This window comes from Rissa tridactyla, chromosome 2 (assembly GCF_028500815.1).
Source record: "Rissa tridactyla isolate bRisTri1 chromosome 2, bRisTri1.patW.cur.20221130, whole genome shotgun sequence".
Taxonomy (NCBI): domain Eukaryota; kingdom Metazoa; phylum Chordata; class Aves; order Charadriiformes; family Laridae; genus Rissa; species Rissa tridactyla.
Genome location: NC_071467.1, coordinates 47,357,402 through 47,381,993, shown reverse-complemented (window position 1 = coordinate 47,381,993; position 24,592 = coordinate 47,357,402). Strand labels below are relative to the sequence as shown.

At 37.6% G+C, this 24,592-nt stretch overlaps 1 protein-coding gene across 1 annotated transcript in view; it reads left to right on the top strand.

The window, feature by feature from the left end:
- ASXL3 (ASXL transcriptional regulator 3) overlaps positions 1-24,592 on the top strand; it is a 137,198-nt gene that overhangs the window by 50,163 nt on the left and 62,443 nt on the right. The window contains exons 5-6 of the mRNA XM_054189564.1: positions 14,165-14,273; positions 15,622-15,730. Of these exons, the coding sequence (XP_054045539.1) occupies positions 14,165-14,273; positions 15,622-15,730 (218 nt within the window). The remainder of the gene's footprint in view (positions 1-14,164; positions 14,274-15,621; positions 15,731-24,592) is intronic.

Sequence of the window (24,592 nt, the reverse complement as noted above, 5' to 3'; positions counted from 1 at the left end):
AATGTAGAGGCAGCTAAACATTATATTCAAATGAGCTATGGATAGAGACTCCTAAGATTGAAATGTTGGAAATTTATGACTTCTGGCAATAGAAGATTCTCTGCTTGCAGAGAAGGGTAGGTGTAGTGCCCTGGAAGGAGGTGAGCAAGATTGCCAGGGGCGGCATCAGAGCCAGCTGAGGCTAAACCAAATGTGTACCTGAAGAAGAAAAGAAGGATGACAGTTATTTGAGACCATATCCTAAGAGAAACAGAGGCACCCAGCTGCCAACCTGGTGTACTTGCTGTAGCTGGAGGTTTACTTTTTGTTGGGTACTTACATCACAGATGTTTTACATGGACATATCTGAGGTTTGTCCAGCCCTCAGACTTCACCCCTTGCTGTTCATCCATGTGGCCACCATGATACTACTGGGGTCAACCCAAGTATATAAAAAATTACTGCAGAGACCTAGGGGCAAGGGTGAAGGGCACAAATGCCCACGTGGTGTTCTCTTCAATCCTGCCAGTGAGGTGGAAGTGCTCAAGTTGCCGAGGGCACCATCCCTCAAGTCAATATGTAGATGCATGGCTGGTGTCACAGACAGAGCCACGGTACCCTCTTTGAGGAATACGGACTGCTGAACCAGGGACAGGATGCATGAGATGAAGTGTGGCAGAGGCATCTTTGCTGACAGTCTTGGTAACCTGTTCTGGAGGACTTTGACATAGCTGCTTAAGGGGAGGGTTGCTGCAATTTGGAGGAAGTGAAGGCGTGGGTAACATTGAGGAAGTGTCTGGGAACAATGTGATCGGGTAAACCTTGCACTTTCCTTATGCGGGCAGTATGAATGGGGCATCCGTTTCAAGTGTCTGTACACAAAAGCACAGAATATGGGAAACAAGCAGGAGGAACTGCAAGTCTGTGCGCACTTCCAGAGCTCCTGGGGTTACAAAGACATGGTGGGATATTTCACACAATGGAGTGCTGCTCTGGATAGGTGGATGGATACAGGCTGGCAAAGAGGGGCAGTGTATGCAAAGGAGGAGCAGGAGTGCACAGCACTTTGCCTTGGAATGGGTACTGAACCTGTCAAGCACTTAGGAGAGGGCAGAACAACATGAGTAATGTTGTGGTAGGCATTTGCTGCGGATCGTCTGGCCAAGAAGAAATAGATGAGGCCTTTAAGTAACTGCTGGGACCTTGCAATTATTGCAGGCCATAATAGTCATGGGGAATGCAAGCAAGCCAGGACATTCCTGAAAGTCAATTTCTTGATGCAGGTGATTGATGACCCAACTAAGAGACATGCTGTCCTGGACTTGTTATAGATGAATAAGGAAGAACTGGTTGAAGGTGTGAAGGTTGATGACCACCTTGGCCATGATCGATCATCAGACTATGGACAAAAGGGACCAGGAAAGCTGTTTTATCTTCCTTGGTGAACAAGAATGGCCCATTCCAATGCGCAGAAAGTTGAGCAAGTGTGGCAAAAAGCCAATATGAATGAACAAGGGCAAATCATACCTGATCAGCTTCTTCACCTTCTATGATCAGATGGCTGGTTCAGTTCATGAGAGAAGAGCAGTGGATGTTGTTTACATTAACTTTAGCAAGACTTTTGGCATCATCTCCCATAGTATCTTCACAGACAAACTGGTGAGATAGGAATTCAGTACGTGGACAATAAGTTGGATGGAAATTTGACCAAACATTTTGATCAAAGCTGGTAAGTCCAGTTGGTGACCAGTTACTAAGTGGTGTTGCTCAGGCATTGACACTGCAGCTGTTATTGTTGAATGTTGCTGTTAAACACCTGGACAATGGGACAGAGTGCATATTCAGCAAGTTTGGAGGTGATCCTCAAATGGAGGGAGTGGTTGGTACACTGGAAGACTGGGCTGCTCTTCAGAGGGATCAAGACAGCAGAGAATTGTGTTAACAGGAGCCTCATGAAATTCAACAAAGGCAAGAGCAAACTCCTTCATCTGGGACATAGTAACCCATGCAACAGTACCCGTTGGGGGCTAACTGGCTAGAAATCAGCTTTGCAGAAAATGACCTGGAAGCCATGATGGTTAACAAGCCAGATGTTAGTCCAGCCATGTACCCTTGCAGCAAAGGTGGCCACACTCATATTGGGCTGTGTTAGCAGGAGCATGGACAGCAGGTCGAGGGAACTGATACTTCCCCTCTGTCCAGCACTTATGAGACCATATGTAGAGTATCATGTCCGGTTTTGGGCCCCCTAGTACAGGAAGGAAAGAGATACCAGAGTGAGTCCAGTGGAGGTTCACCAAGATGGCTGGAAGCTAGAGCATGTGATGTATGAGGAAAAGCTGAGAGAGATGGACTTGTTCACACAGGAGAAGAGAAGGCTCAGGGGGATCCCATGGCAGTCCACAGCTCACTAGTGGGAGAGTGTAGAGAAAACAGAGCCAGGCTTTTCTTGGAAGTTGCACAGAGACAGCATGAGAAGCAAAGAATGAGAGGCAACAGACGCAAATTGGAACATGCAAAAGTCTGATTTGATACTAAGAAAAATATTTTCCCAGTGAGAGCAGTTAGGCACAGGAGGAGGTTGTCCAGAGAGATCATGAAGTCTCCATTCTTGGAGACTGCACAAAACTTGACTGGACAAGCCCCAGATCCAAGTTGTCCTGTTTTGAGCAGGAGGTTGATCTAGATGACTTCTGGAAGTTCCTTCCAATGTAAATTAGGCTACGATTATATGAGTGTGTGAACCTTGGTGGAGCTGAATGTTCTTAAAAATAACTGTAATGTTGTTTTGGTTTGGGGATTTTTTTTTTGGGGGGTGGTGGGTATTTTTTATTTTGCATTTGACTAACCATTTATATCTCAATAACACACACAAGGTATTCTTAAAGCACTACAGAGAAAGTTGTGGAGACTGGCCAGTTAAAAAGCCAAATTAAACAAGAGAACTTGGGATAACTTCATAGAGGTCCCTTGTGTAGGATGATTAAATTTTAGAGGCCAAAAGGCATTCGGTGATTACTGACTATGTCTTGTTCAGCGTAGTCGCTTTACTTTCCACCTTAATTTTTTTTTGAAGAGTAAGCTTCACCCAATTTGAAGCCAAGAATATTTGGAAGGGTGGGGTGGTTTTTTCATTTTATACATTGCACATTTTGTGGCAGTGTTTTTCTTTGGTTTAGTACATTTTTGATTGTAGCACAGTCATTACTTCATTTTTCTAAACATATGTATTTAAAACCCACAAGGGCCTGTGAAATCTGATACTAAAATAAGACATCATATATATCAAAACCATGGTTTCTTTAAGAAAGCCATTTTTTAACCTCTACTCCAGAGTTCCTTTCATGTGGCAGTAATTCATTTTTTTTCCTTTCTTTATAACTTTTTCGTTCGTGGTGATCATTGGTATTATAGTAGAGAATGAAAAATGTACTACTGCTTTTTAATGAAATCAGTTAAAACTATTAAAAGGTAATATTTTAGTAGAAGAGAAAAGAAAAAATGTGTATTCTTGAATAGGAAGTAGCTGTCAGAGAGAACTGTATTATTCGACCAGTATAAGAATTTGTTACACAAAGAAATCAAATAGTTTCTTTCAAGTGATGTTGAATGAGGAGGGTGTTCTCGGTCCAGCAGACACCTTAGCTGTCGTGACCATCTCTGACGCGCTGATTTCTTGTTCTTTTGGGATTATTTCCTTTCAGAAACATTTTTCTTTTAGTATTATTTCGAAAGGTTCTCTTTTAATCTTTGCCTGTATCTTTCAAAAACACATTCAAAATGTCTTTTTTTTGTTAGCATTGTTTTTTTTCTTGTATTATTTGCACTACATCTAATGAAATGGGAAGGATTCAACGTACAGAGATAGATTTACTATATATCCTTGCTTTGAGATTTTTCTTCACAAAGAAGAAAAACCTGAGGTTTTCCCAGGTGTTACAGAACACAGAAAAGTGTAAACATTCTCTATAAAACTTGTATTCTCATTTCCTTTCTGGTCGAGGAATGCTTGTTGCCATATGTGAATATCATTTAAAGAGGTGTCACGGTGTTTCAAGCATACTTTCCAGAACATTAAAGATATTCAGGGAGACCTACTCAGAGGCATGGCTGACAAAGGGCAAGGGTAATCAGCAAAAATAATGGGTAGGAATATTTAAATTTCAGGAAATCACGTTTGTGTATTTCTGTTTGCAGTGTATAATATGGCATTGGTATGATATGTTTGTGTGCTTTTTATTTTTTCTACTGGAATTTACTAGCTATACTGCTAGTATCTTGTTTTCAAATACATTATAAACCTAGTGTAAATTTGTATCTCCATAGGAAATTTTTCTTTCAAAAACATGTTTTTGAAGAAAAAAATATTTTCTGTGGAAAATCCATGTCAATAACTGTGAAATTCTATTCAGGAACACTTTTAAATTTTACAAAGGTTCTGGAACTTTAGTATGTAAAGACTTTCTGGAGAGAGAAAATAGTTTAAAAAAGAAAAGAAAAAGCCTCACTGGCTTAAGGAGTACTGAGATTTGTGGTGAAATTTTGTTCCCAGGGCGTTTCATTTTATTATTTTAGATGAGTTGTAATAAAGCTCTGGTTTCACCACAGATGAACTCCTTTTTTTTTTTTTTTTTTTTTTCCTGGAGCATTACTGTGGCTATTGTCACCAGGTTTGACACCATCAGAAGTTTTCCCAGGCTGCCAGCACCAGGAGATACAATACATTTTGCTCTAGATATCAAAAAGATTCATTATCAGTGTTGTAGGGTACCAGAACTTCATATACCCTGCCCTCAGACCACCGAGTGTTCTAAAGTTAAGGGTGGAAATGCTGAACTTGATTGAAATGTTTGTCAAAGGCCATTGTACAGAGCCGAGGGCAGATCTGATGTGTTTGCAGTAGTCTTTACCTCTGAGGAAAAAAAGAAAGGTCAGATACACCATAGTGCTGCCATACAGAGGTGAAAAAAACTAAGTCTATGCCATCATTTGCAAAAGTGAGCCAAACTCTTAGCTACTGAGAGAGAATAAAACTTTATGGGTAGCCGTGCATGAGAGCTTTGCTTTACCAAGAAAGCTAATCTTAGATTGTGTGGTCGCTTGTGACCTACAGTCGGTGAATGCAACCAGGCTGGCAAACTCTTAAACAACGAAAGAAACCAACCTTTTTTTTACCAGCATCCCTTGTCTTTTTGTCATGTCACCTTCAACTAGCAGTTTCGTTCACTTGTCCGCCTTGATTTTTACATGACAACATACGGCTAGTGCTTTGTTACTTTTGTGCTTTATCATGTGTGCCAGTATCACATAATCACTGCGCACAATGGCTGTATGTAGATGTACAAAAGGCCCAGAGGGAGATTGGTTCTTGTTGGAGGATCCTAGAAGTGGCAGTGGCATAATCTCCAGTATTTGTTTATCTTGTATATCCTTTCACAGAAGACTTGATTAATCTTTTCCTGTCTCTCTGGGTGGCTGCTTGCCACTCCTCCAAGGAAAGACAGCCGTTTAATGCTTCCAACTGTCTGGTAAGAGGTAGAGGACACCTGTTGGTTCTGTGAAAACAGCTTCAGTTCTGACTCCTTCCCTGATTCCAGGTTTGGTGAATTCAAAATGTAAAACCAGGCTAGGTGAGTTTGTAAATGAGATTTCCTGCTGAGGAATGCAAGAAATACCTTTTTGATGATACCCGGCTTGAATTTAGTGTCCATGTTGAATTTCTCTCCAGTATTGCTCCAGATTATTTCACATTTGAAGGAGAATGAAAAGATTCAGTTTCTTGGTGATGTATCAGACACTTTAGTCAGCTGTGATTCCAGCTGCTTGTAACTCACAAGCTACAAAAGGCAAGGTTCAAGTTCATCACTTTAGTTATTTGGGATTCACTACTTTGGTTAACTTCAGTGAAAGCTGATAGGTAAGTTCTGCTGACTTGTGAGACAGACACAAGGTTATCTACGACAGATGTGTTACGTTTAGCACGTCTGTACTGGTCCTTGTTTTTTTCCATCATACTAATAATATTCTTGCCTCCATGTTCATCTGGGTTAGAAAAACAAGAAATCTATGTGAGGGTTGTGTACAGAGTGATGTCAGTAGTATATATAATGGGTCTTTTTCCCTATCATCTTCTGGGATTTGTTTACAGTCTGTGAGACTACCATCAAATCAGCTGTACTAGTCTGTCTTGTTGCCTGATAGCTGTGAGCTTACTGCCTTACTTGCTCTGCTGAAGAATAGTAGCCGTGTTTGTGATATTCGAAGGCTAAAAGTCAGGTGCCACAAGTAGGACCAGAGATGTAAAAATTTTCTTTAGGGTGATGCCCAAATGAGAACAAAACTGGTGTTAATTTTGGCTAACGTGGATAAAACTGATTAAAAACAAACTTAAAAAAAATAAACATCTCTTTCGAGAAATTTATTTTAATCCTTTGAAATACATGTAAAGATCCAATTGGGAGAGCTCATATTAGGAATAAACCTTAAGTATAGTTTATTCAAACTGTATAAATAGTATTCTACCTATATGCACTTCAATTTCTATAAAACTTTAGCAAATAACTGTTTAAGGCTTAAGAATTTATATATTATGACTTTATTTATTATTTAAGTGGTTAAGACTTCAGAACATAAATAGTTTTGACAATCACACCAACTGTGGGTATCAAGAGTGTTTTCTGTAGATCTCATTAGATCTCTCAGTGTGAGAGGCTGAGATCGAGCAACCCTACAGTTTCACTAGTTTTTATATAAAAATAGTAGATGGTTCCCTAGCTACCTACTACCCACATACTAAAAGATAATGTTTTTATTGTTTAATAAACTGTTGGATATGTAATATTTTGAAAAGTCTCCCTTTTTTTCTTTTCTGTCCAACACATCTAATGTATTTTCATTCAGCATTTAAAAGACAATCTTTTAATCAAGTTCCAGTTTCTTTCCAAAAACAACTTAACACAAATAAGTACACTTGTAATGATTTAGTAAATGTGTTGCCATTTCTATTTTAACATCAGAAAATACAACTTAGATTAATTTTTGAAAGTTAAGTTAGATAATTGCTGAGTGTATTTATAGTCTCACGATTAGCAAAAAGTAACATTACATTAAAGCCCTATTTATTTGCTGATTGGGGTATTTTAATCATTTCAAGCAATGAACGAATTAACCTTGTGGTAGGAAAATAAATGGAAAAAAATTCAAAAGCAAGATTTAAATTGATTGTTCAAAGCAGGTTTTCTGTTTGATAATTTAAATTGGTTTAGTTTGGATTAACATGTTTAGTTCATGATTTTGCTGTCTATTGAAAGAAGGGTAACTCTGAATGAAATTTTACCTGGAACATGTAGTCTGTGTTTAACATTGGATGAGAAGCAGATATGCAGCTTGCTGCCTTCCTGTGTAGGGATCTACAAAATAACCAGGGAAGACAGTGGAGACTTCATCATCATGTGATTTGATTTGTTTAGACTAACTTGAAGCTTTTATTGCTGAAAAGTTTGTAGATGGTTGGCAGGAAATCTTGCGCTCATCAGCATTGTTTTCAGCCATTTACTCTGTGCTCTCTACTTCCCTCTGTGCCAAGGGAAGGATCCTGTGCCTGTACTGTTTGAATGCAGTAAAATGTCTGGGATATTTTTCAGTCTTGGGTGTCAAGATGTCAGCTCACTGGACATCTCCTGGTTCTTCCTCCTGAGCCCAGGCTGGAAGAGCTTGCCTCGGCCTCAGCACTAACGGCGGCTGCAGCACGGCCAGCTCAGTCAAGCATGGCTGTGGGGGGAGGGTGGCTCTAGAGTCATCAGCAGCAGTTTGCCTGTCTTCTTGATATATAGAACAGCTCTCTTCTTGTCTTGGTGTTGCTGCTTAGATTCCTGGTGGTTTTGTGTCACTCCCAAGCTAGGTCATGACTGCAGTCTTGTAAGGGAAGTTCAGACATTTTGCTGGCATATGATAGCAAGACCATGGTCACGTGGTCTTGAAGACTGTGGGAAAACGTCTTCTTTGACTTCATCACACTGAGCATCCAGTACTGCATGCATTGCTCTATGAAACACTTCAGCAAGCAATGCACATCTAGACATCTAGCCAATTCTCCAGCATTTCTGGCTGCTGTTAATGTTGGAAAAAGTATAGTTAGGGTATATGGTTAACCTCAGGCTTAAACAAAATTTTGATTTAATAAAAAGATAAAGAATCCTAGGATACAGTGCTAGACACATGCTCAAGAGATCATTCAATACAAATGCTAACACTGGCACAGGTTCATATAGTATATAGAATCATAGAATTCGTTAGGTTGGAAAAGACCTTTAAGATCATTGGGTCCAGTCGTTAACCTAACACTGTCTACTGGGGACTAACAAGTCCACCACTAAACCAGGTACCTAAGCACCACGTCTACCCGTCTTTTAAAGATCTCCAGGGATGGCGATTCCACCACTTCCCTGGGTAGCCTGTTCCAATGTTTTACAACCCTTTTGGTGAAGAATTTTTTCCTAATATCCAACCTAAGCCTCCCCTGACACAACTTGAGGCCATTTCCTCTTGTCCTATCACTTGTTACTTGGGAGAAGAGACCAACCCCCACCTCTCTACAACCTCCTTTCAGGTAGTTGTGGAGAGCAATAAGGTCTGCCCTCAGCCTCCTTTTCTCCAGGCTAAACAACCCCAGCTCCCTCAGCCGCTCCTCATAAGACTTGTGCTCTGGACCCTTACCAGCTTTGTTGCTCTTCTTTGGACACGCTCCAGCACCTCAATGTCTTTCTCATAGTGAAGGGCCCAAAACTGAACACAGTATTCAAGGTGCGGTCTCACCAGTGCCGAGTAGAGGGGAATGGTCACTTCCCTAATCCTGCTGGCCACCATATTTCTGATACAAGCCAGGATGCTGTTGGCCTTCTTGGCCACCTGGGCACACTGATGGCTCATATTCAGCTGCCTGTTGACCAACACCCCCAGATCCTTTTCCACCAGGCAGCTTTCCAGCCATTTTCCCCCAAGCCTGTAGTGCTGCTTGGGGTTGTTGTCATCCAAGTACAGGACTTGGCAGTTGGCCTTGTTGAACCTTGTACAGTTGGTCTTAGCCCATCAATCCAGCCTGTCCAGATCCCTCTGAAGATGCTTCCTACTGTCAAGCAGATCAACACTCCCACCCAACTTGGTGTTGTCTGCAAACCTACTGAGGGTGCACCCAATCCCCTCGTCCAGATCATTGATAAAGATATTAAGTAGAACTGGACCCAATACTATACCAACCAGGACTGGTGTGTGTTTGATCTTCTGATGAAGGTCATTTTACAAACTTCCCTGCTTTGTTCTGGTGTTGATTAAAGCAACATCAGCTACATTCACACTTTTAGACTACGTGTGAACTTTCTTTTTTTCTTCCCTCAAGGGCCATGAAGACCATTTATCTCCATTGACTTCTAACAGCCTTTTACATTTTTCTGAAAAATTACAATTATTCTGTTTTCTGGACCACAGAAATGTGTTTTCTATAGCCTTCCCTCATAAGTCTTATTTTCTTTATCTGCTATCACTCTTGTTCTTCTTTAGACTTTTTGCCTGTATTTCTCTTTAAATAGGCCCTGAATTTGACAGGTATCCACTAGCACTGGAGGTAAGAGAATGTTCACCTTGTATGTTGGTGGGCTGGCAAGCTGGTTGACACATACAGTTGCTGGTGCCATTACCTTCTGATCTGTTTCACTTTGCTGGTGTCAGTCCTTTGGACTTGACATGAAAATATGCATTTTCTGGATTTGATTTCACATTCGGTTGTATAGCACTTAGCACTTCCTTTGAATTTCATGTTGCTAATTTTAAGGGCTGTCTCCAATACATCATGGTATTTCTGACTTTATGTCCTTTCTTCCAGGGGGCTTTTGAACCTTCCCAAACTGATGTAACTTACATGCAGTATAAGCATATTTTTTTCTGTTTGACTTCGTATCAGGCCTAGAAATCAGTTCTGAAGCCTTTTGGTTTTACTTTGTTTCCAGCAGTGAGTAGAAATTATTGCTCCCTTGTGACTATTTATGGATCTGTATAAAACGAGCAAATGATTTCAAACAAATAAATACTGATCACATTTACGATAGCTAAGTGCTCCTCTTACAGCAGTCGTTGTTCGATTTGGGAAGGTATCAGGAACCCTGGTAAGCTCTGTGAGGGGGATATGGCTGAAACGCGGCCTGCTGCAGGACCCGAGGTGCCTTGTCTGCATAGCGTCGGGAAACTTTCACTGTCTGCTATGCTATATTGTCTGGACAGGTTGGCTTTAGTTAATTTATTTTCCATGTTTAAAACATTTTTTTTGCCAAGATCATATTTTTTTTTCTCTTGGCAAGCAGCCTAGCAAAGACCATTGGAATTGAAAGTGTAACCGTAGTTTTCAGGGGTTTTCTGACACAACTGTGTGTTTGAGGAGTTTAAAATAGAAAAGTAAATAGTGTTTTTACTGGTGTTTTTACACATTTTTGTAGCGTTTGGGGGAGGGTGGCAGGGGAGAAAGTAACTGAAACCTGTACTTCCCCTACGTGTTTTTACAGAGCTTTGTGTTTAGAGACGGTGTAGTCGAGCATTTTGGTTTAGGTAACGCGGGCTGCATGACCAGTAGAGGGAGCCCAGAATCACAAAATATTGGAGATGCTTTTGACTGGGGGAGTTGGGGTGAGAAGCTTGCTTTGATAATGTACAGGAATTTTGTGATTATATTTAGCAGGATGCGTTGATTACTGCCAACTTATAGAGATTCTGGGGAAGAGCATTTATGAAATGTTGAAATGCTTGATTGAGATATTCTAAATGATCAAATTGTATTAACAACTTTTATATTGGAAGGCTGATCAGTAATTCTTTCTCTTTCTTATGTTGCTGCTGGTTGCTGTGAATTCATATCACCTTTACAGAAAGTAAGTAACTTTTCATTTTTTAAATCTTTTTGAAAGGGTGCGGGTGTGGGTATGCTGCTTGTATGTATGTGTATATATATATATGTATACATATATAAAGTAAACATATGAGCAGAAAATGATGAATCTTAAAGACATACTGCTACAGAGGATGACTCCCATGTGTGAATGACTTTTGGAGTACTGCAGTGGTTTAAAGCAATCTCACCCAAAAGGTTATAAATAGTATGAAAGTTCTGCATCCAAAGGCTGTAAATGGTAAACACATTCCTCATGTGTAGACTATGGCAACAGAACTTAAAAAGCTTAAAATAGCTTATGGCTTTAAAGATTCACAGATACCAAGTTACAAAGTAGAATGTTATCGCATCCAAGTTGATTTAACTGAATCAAAGTTGCACTGACTTGGAGTGTTTCAAGAACTTAGGTCAAACAGCCATTTTTGACATTCAAAGGTACCCAGGCTTATATTTGGCAGTCCGTGGCTGCAGCATTAATACATCCCAGCAGCTCTGAGCAGAACGAATATGTCCTCAGGCTGTAGGAGAATTTAGAAAGCATGCAATAAGTAGTATGGATCCCTCAGAAACTGCTCTGTGATTCAGACATCAGTCTGCATCCTGGGATCTTTGATTGCTGGCTTTTCTAACTGCGGTCCCGTGCGAGCATTTCCAGCATCTCTTGTGGGTAATATTTAATATAGTGTTTTAAGGATGCCTGTGCTGACAGAATAGCCAAGTCATTGGTTAACATGGGTCAAAATAGCAGTGATAAAGGACACCATGGAATTTCACTTTGAGCTGCTAGCTCAAAATAAATCCCACCCCACAGTGTCCAGATTATTATTTCATTTGCAACTTAAGTATGTGTGGTTTGTTTTGTGCTCATTATAGACATACCCAACTCCAACTTTCAAGAAGGGTGGATATGGCCCTTTGGTTGCATGCCAAATTATTTAGGAATTGCAGATATCTGTATGAAACGAGCATAACAGTAGCTAAAGTACTTCTTGGCTCAGTAGCTGATACGGATTTCTTTGTAAGTCAGAGAGTATTTTCTATTGTCCACTTGCCAGTTGGCTAGACTTCGAAGATTAAGATATCTGCTGCGAGCACAGTAGTGGTCATGAGATATTGCCAAATCCGCTATTTTGGGTTCATTCATCTTGTATCATTTTAATTGGTTAATGATATCTAAAAATAAGTGTAGAGTCCAAAATATCTACATTGGAATAGGAGGATACAAGTTGTGCATACATACACACAGAGTTTTGTTTCTTGTTGATATATTGAGTTCGTCTTCCACTGCAGAGTCAGCAAGTTCTTTCTGTCTTGCAGAGAAAGTCTTAATCTGTGATAATGTTTCAGTAAAAAGATCCAAGACTGTAAGAGTTGAAAATGCTCCACGTTATGTATGTTAACATATGGAAGAAATTATGCAACTAGAACTACTCTATTAAATGCTTTGTGTCTTTGCTTGTCAAACATTAATACAATAAGGAAAATGTGTAAAAAGAAGTATCCTACTTATTCCCAAACTGTTTTAAGTAATCGTTAAACACAATGAAATCTCTTAATGTTTTCTGTGCTACTGCTAGCAGTATCATTATATTTCTACCGTATTTAGTTTTGTATCCTCTTATAGTATTGTATCAAAACCAGATGTGGAATTAGTTTTATTTGCAGGGGGGGAAAGAAACAACAAAAACCTGTCAGAATTTTCATATTGCATGATTATATTTAGAATACTTATAAAATAGATGTCTGTTAAATATCTGATGTGTTTACCATCAAGCAGCATTTTTACCTGTACTTTTTGATTTTAGATTTAGTAATGTGATAGATTAGGTGACCAGTAGTAAACAAATTAGATTGGACAGGACTTCCTGTCTTGAGGACACTTTATAGTTGATTTTTTACTGGAAGAGAAATTGCCACACTATCCACCTTGCCATTAAATTAATGCAGGTACAGTAAGGACGAATTCTGTTGTAACAGAGCCATGGAAATCAACAGAAAGTATCATCATATGAAAGATTATAATTTCATTCCGGTTTTATTTATAAAAAAAAAAATCAGCCAGCAATTTTCAGCAAAGATTGGATGTTGTGTTATAATATTGCATAATAAAGAACAGTAGTTTATGATGGACTTTTGAAGCCCTGTTCCTGGTTTATGGCTGAGTGTATAATTAATCCTGAAATACTTCGCAACACACTTAATTTAATGCACAGGCATTGTTCCACTTAACCAAGTGGAATATATTTACGTGGCTAAAGATAAGCGTGCGTGCAGGCGAGGGACCCCAGGGAGGAAGCACAGTTTCAGATTCAGTCCCTGAGTACACCGTGTACATTAGTCAGTAAATGGGGACAAAGATGTGATAGTACATCTATAACTCTTGTACTTTAATTTTTAAATTAAAATGAAATAAAACAATTAATGACTACCTTCTTCACTACCATTTCTTAGATCAACTTTTCAGAATAGCGTTAAGTGTAGCTAGGGTAGAAACATTTGCTTTCTTTTTCTGATGTAAACATGCATATATACAAAGACATCTCTGTACAAGTGCTCTTTTTTTCTTAATGAATTGTGTTTCTTTTTAAATAGTCCTTTAATAGTCCCACGCGTTCCACAGTGGTATTACAATTACTACCTTGAGTAGGTCAATCTCTTAATCTCTAAAACAACTCTAATTAGAAAGATAGTGCTTCATAGAAGGTACAAATGTGCTTGTATTTGTGTATACTAATGCATGCTGACCATGTTAAACCAGAAGAAGGCTTAACTATATATCACTTTTAATTTTAAATGTGTTCTTCCTGGGCTCTTTATTATTCTTTTGTTGCCTTTCCTCCTATGGGATGGAGCTGCCCTTGAACTTGGTACTGTTTTGATCATTCATGTGCAGCAGCCACATTGTCTGTAACATTTTAAAAATGAGGCTTCATGGTGTTATTTACAAAGTAATTTCACATAAATATTTGGACTTCGGTTCTCAGAATGTGGAGCTGGTTGCTGTATGAAGAAAAGCATAATTATAATTCACAGACTTTTTGCCTCAAGCCTAGGGGACAGATGCATATGATTAAGTTTGAAACTGGCCTGTTATTGTAATGTAGATGTTTTCAGGGTTGAGAGAATTAAAAAAAAAAGGGGGGGGGGGACACAAAAAAAAGCCAGGCAAGCATGAGTTTTAAAAAAAAATAGACCGAGGGAATAGTTTTACAAGAGGCACTCAATCTTGGACTGCACAATTTTATTTTTCAGTGGAACCTCTCCATTAGCTTGCCTGAATGCAATGCTTCATACTAACACTCGTGTAGGTGATGGAACATTCTTCAAAATCCCTGGGAAGTCGGGACTCTACGCTCTCAAAGTAAGTTTAAATTTTGTATATGGAAAGTGCATAGCACTATTAATCCATTTTATGAATGTCTCAATAGATATAAAGGTAAACAGATTAGATTCTTTGGAGAGGAAATGACCTGATAGTCCTTTAACTGCTTTCAGATGTCTTTTAAAAGGATTTATAATGAAAGTAAACATTGAATGTTTTATCCTAGAAAGCATAGACATGTTCTTGAATTTGGCATATGGTATAAAAAACATGTAGTTTAGCTAAAATGCTGCTTTTTCAGAGTTGTTCACAGAAAGGCCTTTGTTTTATGAGCAGTGAGCTCAAGAGGATCACTGACTTTCTCGTTAAGTAATTGTATTAATGTTTGATTTTTCAATAGTGCAAAATTTTTTGCAAGTCTAATATAAATCAGCTTTTAATTTACAGATCGCATCATTGCTTTGGAGCAGGAATATAAAATAGTGATAGAATTTTGCCTTTATGCTATTTCTATTTCTTTTCCTCTTTATTTTTCTTTTTTGGTATGTATATGATGATTTCTGTGGGTGGAAATTTTTTTCGTGTTGTACATGATCAAACTTAGACGGGCTTCCCAATAGGAGTGGTGGAATGTGAGGCAGAGGTGAGAAACAAGAAAGTAAGATTATATGTTTGGCAGTGTAAATGTAGTCAATTAAAATTTTGGGCTGGGGGGAAGGATCCTTGGTGATTTATGACAGACTCATTTGATGTAAGGGTTTAAAAAATATAAAACTACATAGATTTGCCTGCTCCTTATAACTAAAAATTCTGTATCTGAGATTGAATTAATAGTTTTCAGAAGCTCTATTTCCTAATTTACTAAGAAAAATGCTGCTGTTGTTCTTTAAATCGGGAGATATTCTTGGCACAAATCCAGGTATTCACAATCACTCCCATGCTTGTGAGCTCCAGGTTGCTTCAGCTATTTGAATTCAGGAAACAGGCAAAGGCAGAAAAGAAACATTAAAGGATTTGTGTTTTGCTGCAGCATTATGGACACTCAACTGGAAAACTGGGATTTTTAACAGGCAAACAGGTCTGTTTCTGTTAAAAAAAAAAAAAAAAGACAAGTGGAAGACCTTGCATTTTATTTGACATTTTTTAAAAAAAGAGTATGTTATGACTTCACAGAAAAGCTTTTTTGTTTTTGCTTTGCAAGTTTTTTCATGAAGGTCTGTTTTTATGTCTTTCTCTGAAGTAACTCACAAGCATGTTTTATTTTATTCTGTTTTTTGAAATGTAAGCATGAGAGTACACTGCAGTAATCTATTTTCGGAGATGCAGCAGGATCATGATTGATTTTTTTCTTGTTAATTTTAGTTTTCTTTTTCTTTTTTAACTGTAGAAAGAAGAATCAACATGCCCTACTGATGGAACATTGGATTTAGGATGTGAATCTGAGTTAGATGGCACTGAAATGGCTGAGACAAATAATAATGGAGAAGAAAATGGTGGTAGGTGTTTTTATTTCAATATTAGAGGGCATACTTTGGAAAAAGAAAAAGTATTGTTTACTTAAGATTTTCATGGAGTGATTTCTAAAGAGTGTAAGTAATGTTTTCTACTCAGTGGAATTATTTTTGAGTGACTCCCTCTCTTTTTTGGCCTTTTAAGGAAATCGGGAACATCAAATGCCTTTATTTGACTTACATTTGTAAGAGAAAATGAGTGATGCTGTGGGGTGTGGTTTGGGTAGGTAATTCTTTGGCTTACAGTGTTTTTGGTTTAGGCCCCACAGCTTATCAGGCTTCAGACTTGCAGTTGTCAGATAGACATCTCACTGATTTCAGTGTGGGCACGTGGGGTTGGTCCCTCAGTAGAGTTCTGGGTACAGGACAAGGGCTTGTATTTTTTTTGTTTCAGGCAGAGATTCTCCTGGGTGCCATGTTGACATAAAGACATGTTGAATTATCAAATCCTGTGCATTTTTTTTTCTCTGAGATAATGACACACTGAAACATTGCAAGAAGTTGAAAATGGCAACCTTAGAAATATTTTTCCTTTTTGAGAGGTAATAACTGCTCATAAAGAATACACTGTTCTTCAGTCATCTAAAATTACTTGCAAGTAATAGACATTAATATTCTTCTTATTAAAACTACACTCGTGTAAAGTGAATGCTTTATTCAAAAATCAAGCTTCCCAGGAGCTCTGAAATAAACCTTTCCTTGATCAGTTCTTCTCTTCTGCTGCCCCCTCACAACCTGTCCTACTGCTGGACTGCAGCCTGCTGTTTTGACTCACTTTGTATATGGTGAGAAGGTGTCCTGTTTACAACTAGGACATGAAAAAGCTCAGCTCGTGGTGTTGTTCTGCGACAGACTTCCTTTTTGATCTTGAGCAACTTAACTAGCTTCCATTCTGCACCTAGTATTGCTTTCTAGCAGCATTGAAAAATCAGAAAATGCTCAGTGCCAGGAGTAACAGAACTACCTAAGACAGGTTGTTGTAGATCCAGTGGTGAAGTTTTGAAGCTCAGTGGAAAAAGAAAATTCGAGAATTATTAAATGGGTCTGCTTCTTCATTTTCTTTGATATATTATGTCTAGAAGTTAACAGACCCTGCATGTGCAGTGGTTTTATGCTTAGGTAGTAGGTACTGCATGTATAAGTGAATATACGTATTTGTAGTTCTTCAACAGTTCCTGTCTGGTACTCAGACAATTTGTTGATGTACACTTCCCTAAATCTCAGGAAGAATACAGCAGTGAAAAGCGGTGTAAATACAGTTACAGGAAGGAAAGCAAAAGTTGATGTTACTTGTTATAAACAAATAAAAATCATGGCAAAAACCTGGCAATTATTTAGGAGTGGTAGGATGTAAATAAGGATGCCAGAATGCCAGAAGTAGAAAATTGCTGGGTTTTGACTGGGAGGAGGCTGCATACTATTTTCACAGTTTACAGTAATAAACATAATTCTAGCACTTGTGGTGACATAAAAGAGCAGCTGCTAAAATTAAACATTTTCAAATATTTGGGGTAGAGCAGTAACTTACACCTAGATTGTTTTTAAAGCTGAGACATTTCCCTCATGTTCCATCTTTTAACAAATCTTGTAAAACTGCGATATATTTAACTTTTGAAAACAAGACGTTTTACTTTTTTTTTATGTCATGCAGTGGGTATATTTAAAAAGAATAAGGGATGTCAATAGTGAGTCTATATTGCATATAGAAAGGCCAATGCTGGATGTGATCAAAAAGGAATTGAAGACAGTATATCTTGTATCAGTCAGCTGATACAGAACATAGTTTTGTCAAACATGTTTGATAATAGCTTTTCTTGAGACTAGGAGTTTTGTTGTTAAAGGTATCTATTGAAATATATGTAGAATCCTGTAAGAGATTTCATTTACAGTATAGAATGCCTGGCTTGAAAAAGGGACCATGCCTGAGAAATGCAGCCAGTTTTAAGTGGATTGAAAATTACAAATTATTAGATCTGCAAAGGCGTAGGAATCTCCATCCACAGTAGGTATTTTTGCTCTTCTCTTGAGGTTGTGATATGAACGCTCTTTATTCAATATCTTCGTAAATTCTTTTGGAAAAGTATAAAATCCTTCTTGATTAAATTTAATGATAATAAATAATAATGTTGAGACCCCTCTTGATTGGCTTGTAAATTATTACAGTTGAACAGCATGATTTTTTCAGACGTTAAAGTGAAGAAAAAAGGTCACAGTTGCACAGTGGAAAAACATATATTCAATAAATCAGTAAATCTGAAAAACATTTAAGGATCACGGTAGAAAATGAATTGAACATGAATGAAATGCTTTTGCTAATTAGTCCAATGCAGTTCTTGGGCTATAATTCTGGTAGTACTGACTAAAGAATATAGGCACATTGTTTCCTTTGGGTATAGCAGTAGTTAAATGATTACTGGTGTATTGCATTCATTATAGCTGTAAGAAGGAATTAAGAAAAATAGGGAAGGATTTAGAAAAGACACATAAGAACTCCTGAGTGAACAAATGCCTCCTTTGCTCTGAGAAATTTAATGGGGACAGTCTAGTTGGTTTGTCAAAGGTGAGGCAGTGACTTGATCTGTTTGTAAATATTTGAGAAAAGGTATTTCTAAAGAAAATATTTGTTCTAGCAGGCCAAATCTAACAAGATGTCTAACAGTTAAAATTTTCACACTAAAGCTGGGATTTTTTTTTTCTTTCCAGGAAATGATTCTGTGGCATAAAAATAACATTTGATTCAGTACAAAAAATGCCTTATGAAATTCTCTGACTTGTGTTTTAGAAAAAGTCAATAGATATAATGTCTCCTTTCAGCCTTAGTATGTGTGATATATATGAGGATGGACATTGTTTGCACACTGTATTCTTAATTGCCCAATTGATTGCATTTTATTTGCTCTTGTTTCCACTGTGGTAGAGGCCAGAAGCCCCAGTTCTGACAGAGTGATCAGAAATTGTTTACAAAGAGTTTAAAAAGTGCCGCTTTAAAGTTAGCTGGAAGCAGAGGATGAAACCCTAAGCAGCAGCCTCAGTCCGTTTGTGGGCGTTTAGATGATGGTCTTCAGCTTTTGGAGTAAAAAGTACCAGCTGACACTCAAACACAGAAGAATCACATTATTCACCAGCAGGCACATTTTTCCCAGTACAAATGCAGACTACTGAACAATTTTATTAGCATAATAATATAAAAATTCCCCACAGTTATAAACACATGACTTGGCGAAAGCTGTTCCTCCACATCAGTACTGCTAAACTGACAACTGGAATAGTCACACCTCAGGATTTTTCAGATGCTGTGGAGAAGTCTTTCTTTCCCCACCTTCTCTAAAGGCATATGTTAAACTCTTTACGCTACAGTTGATTTTATTTGGAATGGGATTTCTATAGAAGCAATCTAGCAGTCTCATATCTTTTTATAAATTCCATTTCCCTCAAATACAGGGGCAGCATGTAAAGATGCAGTCAGTAAAAGAATTAAAATCCCAATTACTGTTGCCTGGGAAAATGACGACTATAATATCCTTTTGCCCATCAATAGGATGTTCTGTTCTCAAAAAGCATTTGTCCCTAGGGTTTCTGAAGCCAGGGCTAATCCATCAGCCACGGAGCACAGTTGATTAAAAATTGTCTTCACGCAAGCCAATGGAATGCACAATGATGTAACTGTGGAGGAGGTAGCAATTCCTATGGTAGTATGACTTCCCTCCCCAACCCAAACATAGGTTCTTATGTTTGCCCAAATATGAGCAACATATGTCTCCTCTTGAGACACTTTGGGTTTCAGCATTTCCTAAAATTGCAAATTGCAAATGTGAAATGGCAGAATTAATTTCTTAGGCAGTTTTCGTAGTAGATGAAATGATGGATGATAGAGGATCAGGTTCATGCTGAATCCTGAAATTTTGTCTTTGTAGCTACTGTGCTCTTGAACACATTGTGCTTTTTGGACGAGGAAGCCACTAGGATAACTCCTGTAGTTAGGAATGAATATTCACCATTGTTTGAAACCTGAGTCCCGATTTAGATGTTCAGTTCCTTTCCTGGAACGGAATTTCTGGCAATTCAGGAAAACCTGTTATCCTCAGCATCTTGTCTCTTGGGAATAATATTGGAAGAATCTGCTGAATGTGTCCGTTGCGCATGGCAATATTTGGATGTGGGACAGGCCCTTCTAAAAACAGAAGGACGGTAACAGAATAGCAGCTCGAACATCCGCAGTTTTGGATGACACATCAGAAAGAGACAGTTTTTCACTTTTTTCTCTTTTTTTCTTTTTTTTCATCTCCCCGCAAGTAGCTATAAAATGAAAATACTGTACCCAGGACTGAGTTTAACTTCTGTTTGTTTCATTGCCACTGGAGGGGAGTCATAAGAGTGAGAGAAGATACTGTGAAGCTTGAGGGAGAGATCTTTCTCATCTGCTTTTTTGCTATACGGTGGAGTTAATGAGGCCTGAGAAATCGGTGGCTTAGTGATGACAGGCTGTATATTTTTAGTGGAAAATGTTGACGTCCTTTGGAGTAAGGATTCACAGTTTTCAAAGCTTTGTGAAATGTTTGGGCTCAAAAGCACGCCGAGAATATAATGTGATTCAGTGCAAGCTACCAAGCTGCTGTGGTATTTGATGTCTTTTTCCAAAAAATACTCTTCAATATTACTTATCATTTCACAGTGCTAGTATTGCTTTTCAAAAAGAATATTACAGTCACAGTAGTGCTCTTGATATGTGCATCTGGTTTTGCTTGCACTGGCGTACTTGTACAATTAACTAACTCCCAAAATGGTTTTCATTTTCAAGAGCTGATGGCAACAGTCGGGTTCTGAATTGTTCAGATTTTGCAAGTTGGGCTCTAGAGATCAAAGAGGGATGGAGGTGAATTGCTCGATACATCTGTGTTGGCAAAGCATGACCATTTATGTCAATACAAGTATAGATCTGTGTCACCCAAAGAAAATATTGAATTCTATGGATATTTTAGAGAGAGATTTTGTGTGTATGTTTTCCTAAGGGAGTTCTCTGTGAAGTTTCGTTTCTGCAGAGTGTGTGCATACATTTTATGCTTGAGGTAGACTCTAGTCTTCAGCATATGGTAGTAATATTAATTTGTGTTTTTTTAATGTGGCCATTAGTAAACAATCCTTCTCATCTGCTGTGGTTTCTGTAACAAAGAAGGAAGTGAACTGCTGTTGATTTTACTGGTTTGATTTTAAATCAATATGGTCTGTCTGAAATCGGAATTAATTGTGCTATTTATTTTGGAAAAATAAGCCCCTTAAAGGACTCCAGAAATTTTTCTGTCCATCTAGTTACATAAATCTGTTTATAATTATTCCTAATAACTTTCAGTGGCAGTGAGACAGAATAATTTTAAGTTGTAGTCCTATAAAAATTGTTTCCTTGAAGAAACACATCTTCTAATATGTTTTATGTAGGTGTCGTATTTCTTGGTCGGGGAAGGTAAAAGGTAATGAAAAATTACAGAGGTAGGCTATAAAATTTGAAGTTAAAAGATAGCATTGCTGATTTTTATAAATGATAGCCTTTCATAATAATTACCAAAACTGGTCCTGGAAAAATGGAAGAGAGGAAGTTATTTTAAATGGAGGTTGTCAAGAACATTTTTAACATGTTCATTTTGCTAAGTAATTCTAATTCTATCATTCATGTTAACACTCTCTGAACACTCACTAAGGCGGTCTTATCTTCAGAAACCCAGCTGCTCTTCCAGCTCATAACCTAACAGTTTATGGCTTAGTAGTTGCTTTTTGCTTTATTCCTTCACTCAGTCCTGGCCCTTGAAGAAGCCGACTTAAAGAATGGAGCCTAATTATTCTCCACTAAATGGAAATGCCTCCCGTAGGCTTAAAACAGCTCTTGTTCTTTTTTCTACTGTAGCAGTAATGGTGCATCCTCTTTTTTTCCTACCCAAATATTTTTCCTTCATCTGTTGCATTCTTTCAGCATTCTTTTTTTCCTCCCCAGCGTACAGTTTATTTTTAGCATTCTTTCCTGATAAAGTTTTTCAAGAGAACATGGATCTGATGATATCCATGCATCTTCAGTGCTTATGGACAAGGTAGTTGCAGCTTTCCAAAGTTGTACGTATGTACAAATATCACCGTCTCTTGCTGAATTTGTTTTTCTTTTACTGTGTTCTTTGGTTTTCATAAGATATGCCTGCTCTGTTCTTAAGGCATTGTTTTTCAATGTTCGTTTCAAACACTTAGTTATTTTTCTGTCATATTTTCCCCTTTTTTTACTTCTAACCCGTTCAGAGAAAAGCAGTTGGACTTTATCCACTAAATGAACAAACAAATAAATACAGTTTTCTGTGGTCACAGGCATTGTAGTGTAGCGAGATTTTGGCACAGATTGATTTAAATCACTAAGTAGCAGAACATGTTTTAAACAATAAATTTTTTCATTGTCTTATATTTGTATTTCATTTCCTACTGAAAAGTCAATTCATATTGTTTTGTAAACAATATCTTAATTATCCTCTAAATAAAGCCTGTATATCACTTTCAGTATTTTTTTTTGCTAATAAAGTGAATAGAATGGATAATTTATTAAGCAATTATATAAATTAACATAATGTGTTTAGATTTTTAATGTTTGTATCTTCTACTTTTGGAAAGTAGGCAATGACGTATCTCTTATTTACTAGATGGTTAGGTTTATAGCCATTATTTGTATCAAGCTGGTTTTAAATGGAAATAGAAATTTAATTAAAACATGGAAAACAATATTTGAAGTAGCTTCTTACTATTTTAAGCTAATAGATATATGAAAGAAAATATTTATAATGTACAAAATATATTTTAGAAAGGAAGTATCATTTGTTGTTAATAAATGGCGTTGACTGTTTCTAATAACCATGTCATTTTAAATTTTTTAAGCAATGGACTTCAGCTGAACATACGTTTTTCTTTAAAAAGACTACAGGAAAAAGTGTATTTTTCAAAACTCTGGAGGAACTAGGTTTGGGTTGCACTAAACTGAACCAGTCTAGAGTGAGAGATTCCTTCTGTAAATGCAGAAGAGATTATAGGGATGGAAAGCTATTTATTGTTTCAGTGGGTTTCAGTTCCAGTTGCTTCACCCATTAGAACAATCCCTGTTCCTTGGTTTAACTTTGTTGTCAAAGCTTTAAAGAAACAGAAGCAAAAGAAACCAATACACTAGTAATATTTTTATGTAAAATTGAAGTAATGATAGAAATAAGTAGTATGGCATCTCATAGACCCTGGCACAATTTCAGGGTTCATTGTTAAAAGAAAAATGAATGAAAGCAGAAAATTAATATAAGGCTATGTTTATTTTTATTCCTGTGCTGTATCATGGCTTTGACATTAACAGTTGTAGTGCTGAGCATCATCAGTTAGTGTTGCCAAACCTCACCAGGATGAACTTTATCACCAAAAGAAATAGGGGAGACTCTTGGATAATATCCTAGATCCAGAGTAATGAAAATCAGAATTTCCCATTTAAACAAGAAGGTAATGGGAGTTGCAGGCATCCCAGAGAACAGGAATAGGTTTTTTGTGACAGGTCATGTTGTGTCCTCTCTTAGAAGGGACAGTTAAGTATGTAACAGTTTCCATTCTTTAGGCATTTTTAATTTTTTTCTGTTCTCTCCTTAACTCTGGGGTTTGTGTGCTCACACTATTTCTGTTTTTTTTTCTTCTGTACTTTGACTCTCAGACTTTGCCAGAAAACAGTAAAAAAATTCTCTTTGAAAGAAAAGACAAAAGCTGGGTAATTTGAAATGTCAGGTTTTTATTTTGGTGTAGGTGTTCTTTGTCTCAGGAGCTTAGCTATTGCAGTGATTTAGATTATATAAACTAGCTGTTATTTGTTTTCTGCTGACACTTCGCTGCTCCTTTAAGTTGTCTTTTTTGATAGTAAGCTTTGTTCATCATGTGGAAAAGATTGATCCAAACCAGGTGTTGCTGTAAACTCAAAACCTGTTTTGTGTTACAGCTTCTTTGTATATTTTGACAAATCCTTCAAGTATCAGGGAAAAAAGTGACAACTATCAGTTATAAATCTTGTGACAAAATAGGTTTTGTCTTATCTGCTAATGAAAATTTTTAGTCTGATATGAAAATTATCTGGACACAATGCCAGTGCCATAAAACAGAGTGTATTCTCTGTTTTTGAGGTAAGTATTAATTCTTTTTTCTTTCAATGTGGAAACAAATGTTTAATATCACATGCATCTTATGGTGGCCATTAATTCCTGGCAACTAAATTGTCTCTAGTCTATCTTTTTTTCTTACAAACACAAAGAAAAAATCACTACAATATTTCTTCTACGAAACATTGCTAAAGGCAAGAGAGTTAGAATGTTACTTCAGGTGTCTGCTCATCCCACTAAAGGATGGGAGGAGAAAACCATAGGCAAACAGAAACATTGGGCTAAAATTATTTCTGGCACGTGTCCATGCAGCTGCTTGGAGTGTCTTCAGATTGTTCCAGTAGGTGTGCGAAGTATGGCAAACCTTGGAAAACCATATACAGCTGCAGAGCATTATAAGGAAGGTATGTCAGCATGCAAACCAGCTTTGAGCAGCGCTGGAAGACAGACTTGAATTGAGTCAGCAGAGGAGAATGGAAAAAAAAGTTGCTTCATTTCTGGATTCATGCTAGTGCTCTTTTAGCTGGGCTGTCCTAGGACACTATTGAGAGGAACAGTAATGCAAGGCATTAGGAGTGGAAAGGTTTTTACAGCCCTTTTAGTCAAGCTTGCTGACCACCAAGGTTACTAGGATCCTCCAGCTATTTTCACAGCTTTCATACCTGTTTAATAAAGCTGTTTTTAAAAAACAATTAATCAAATTTCC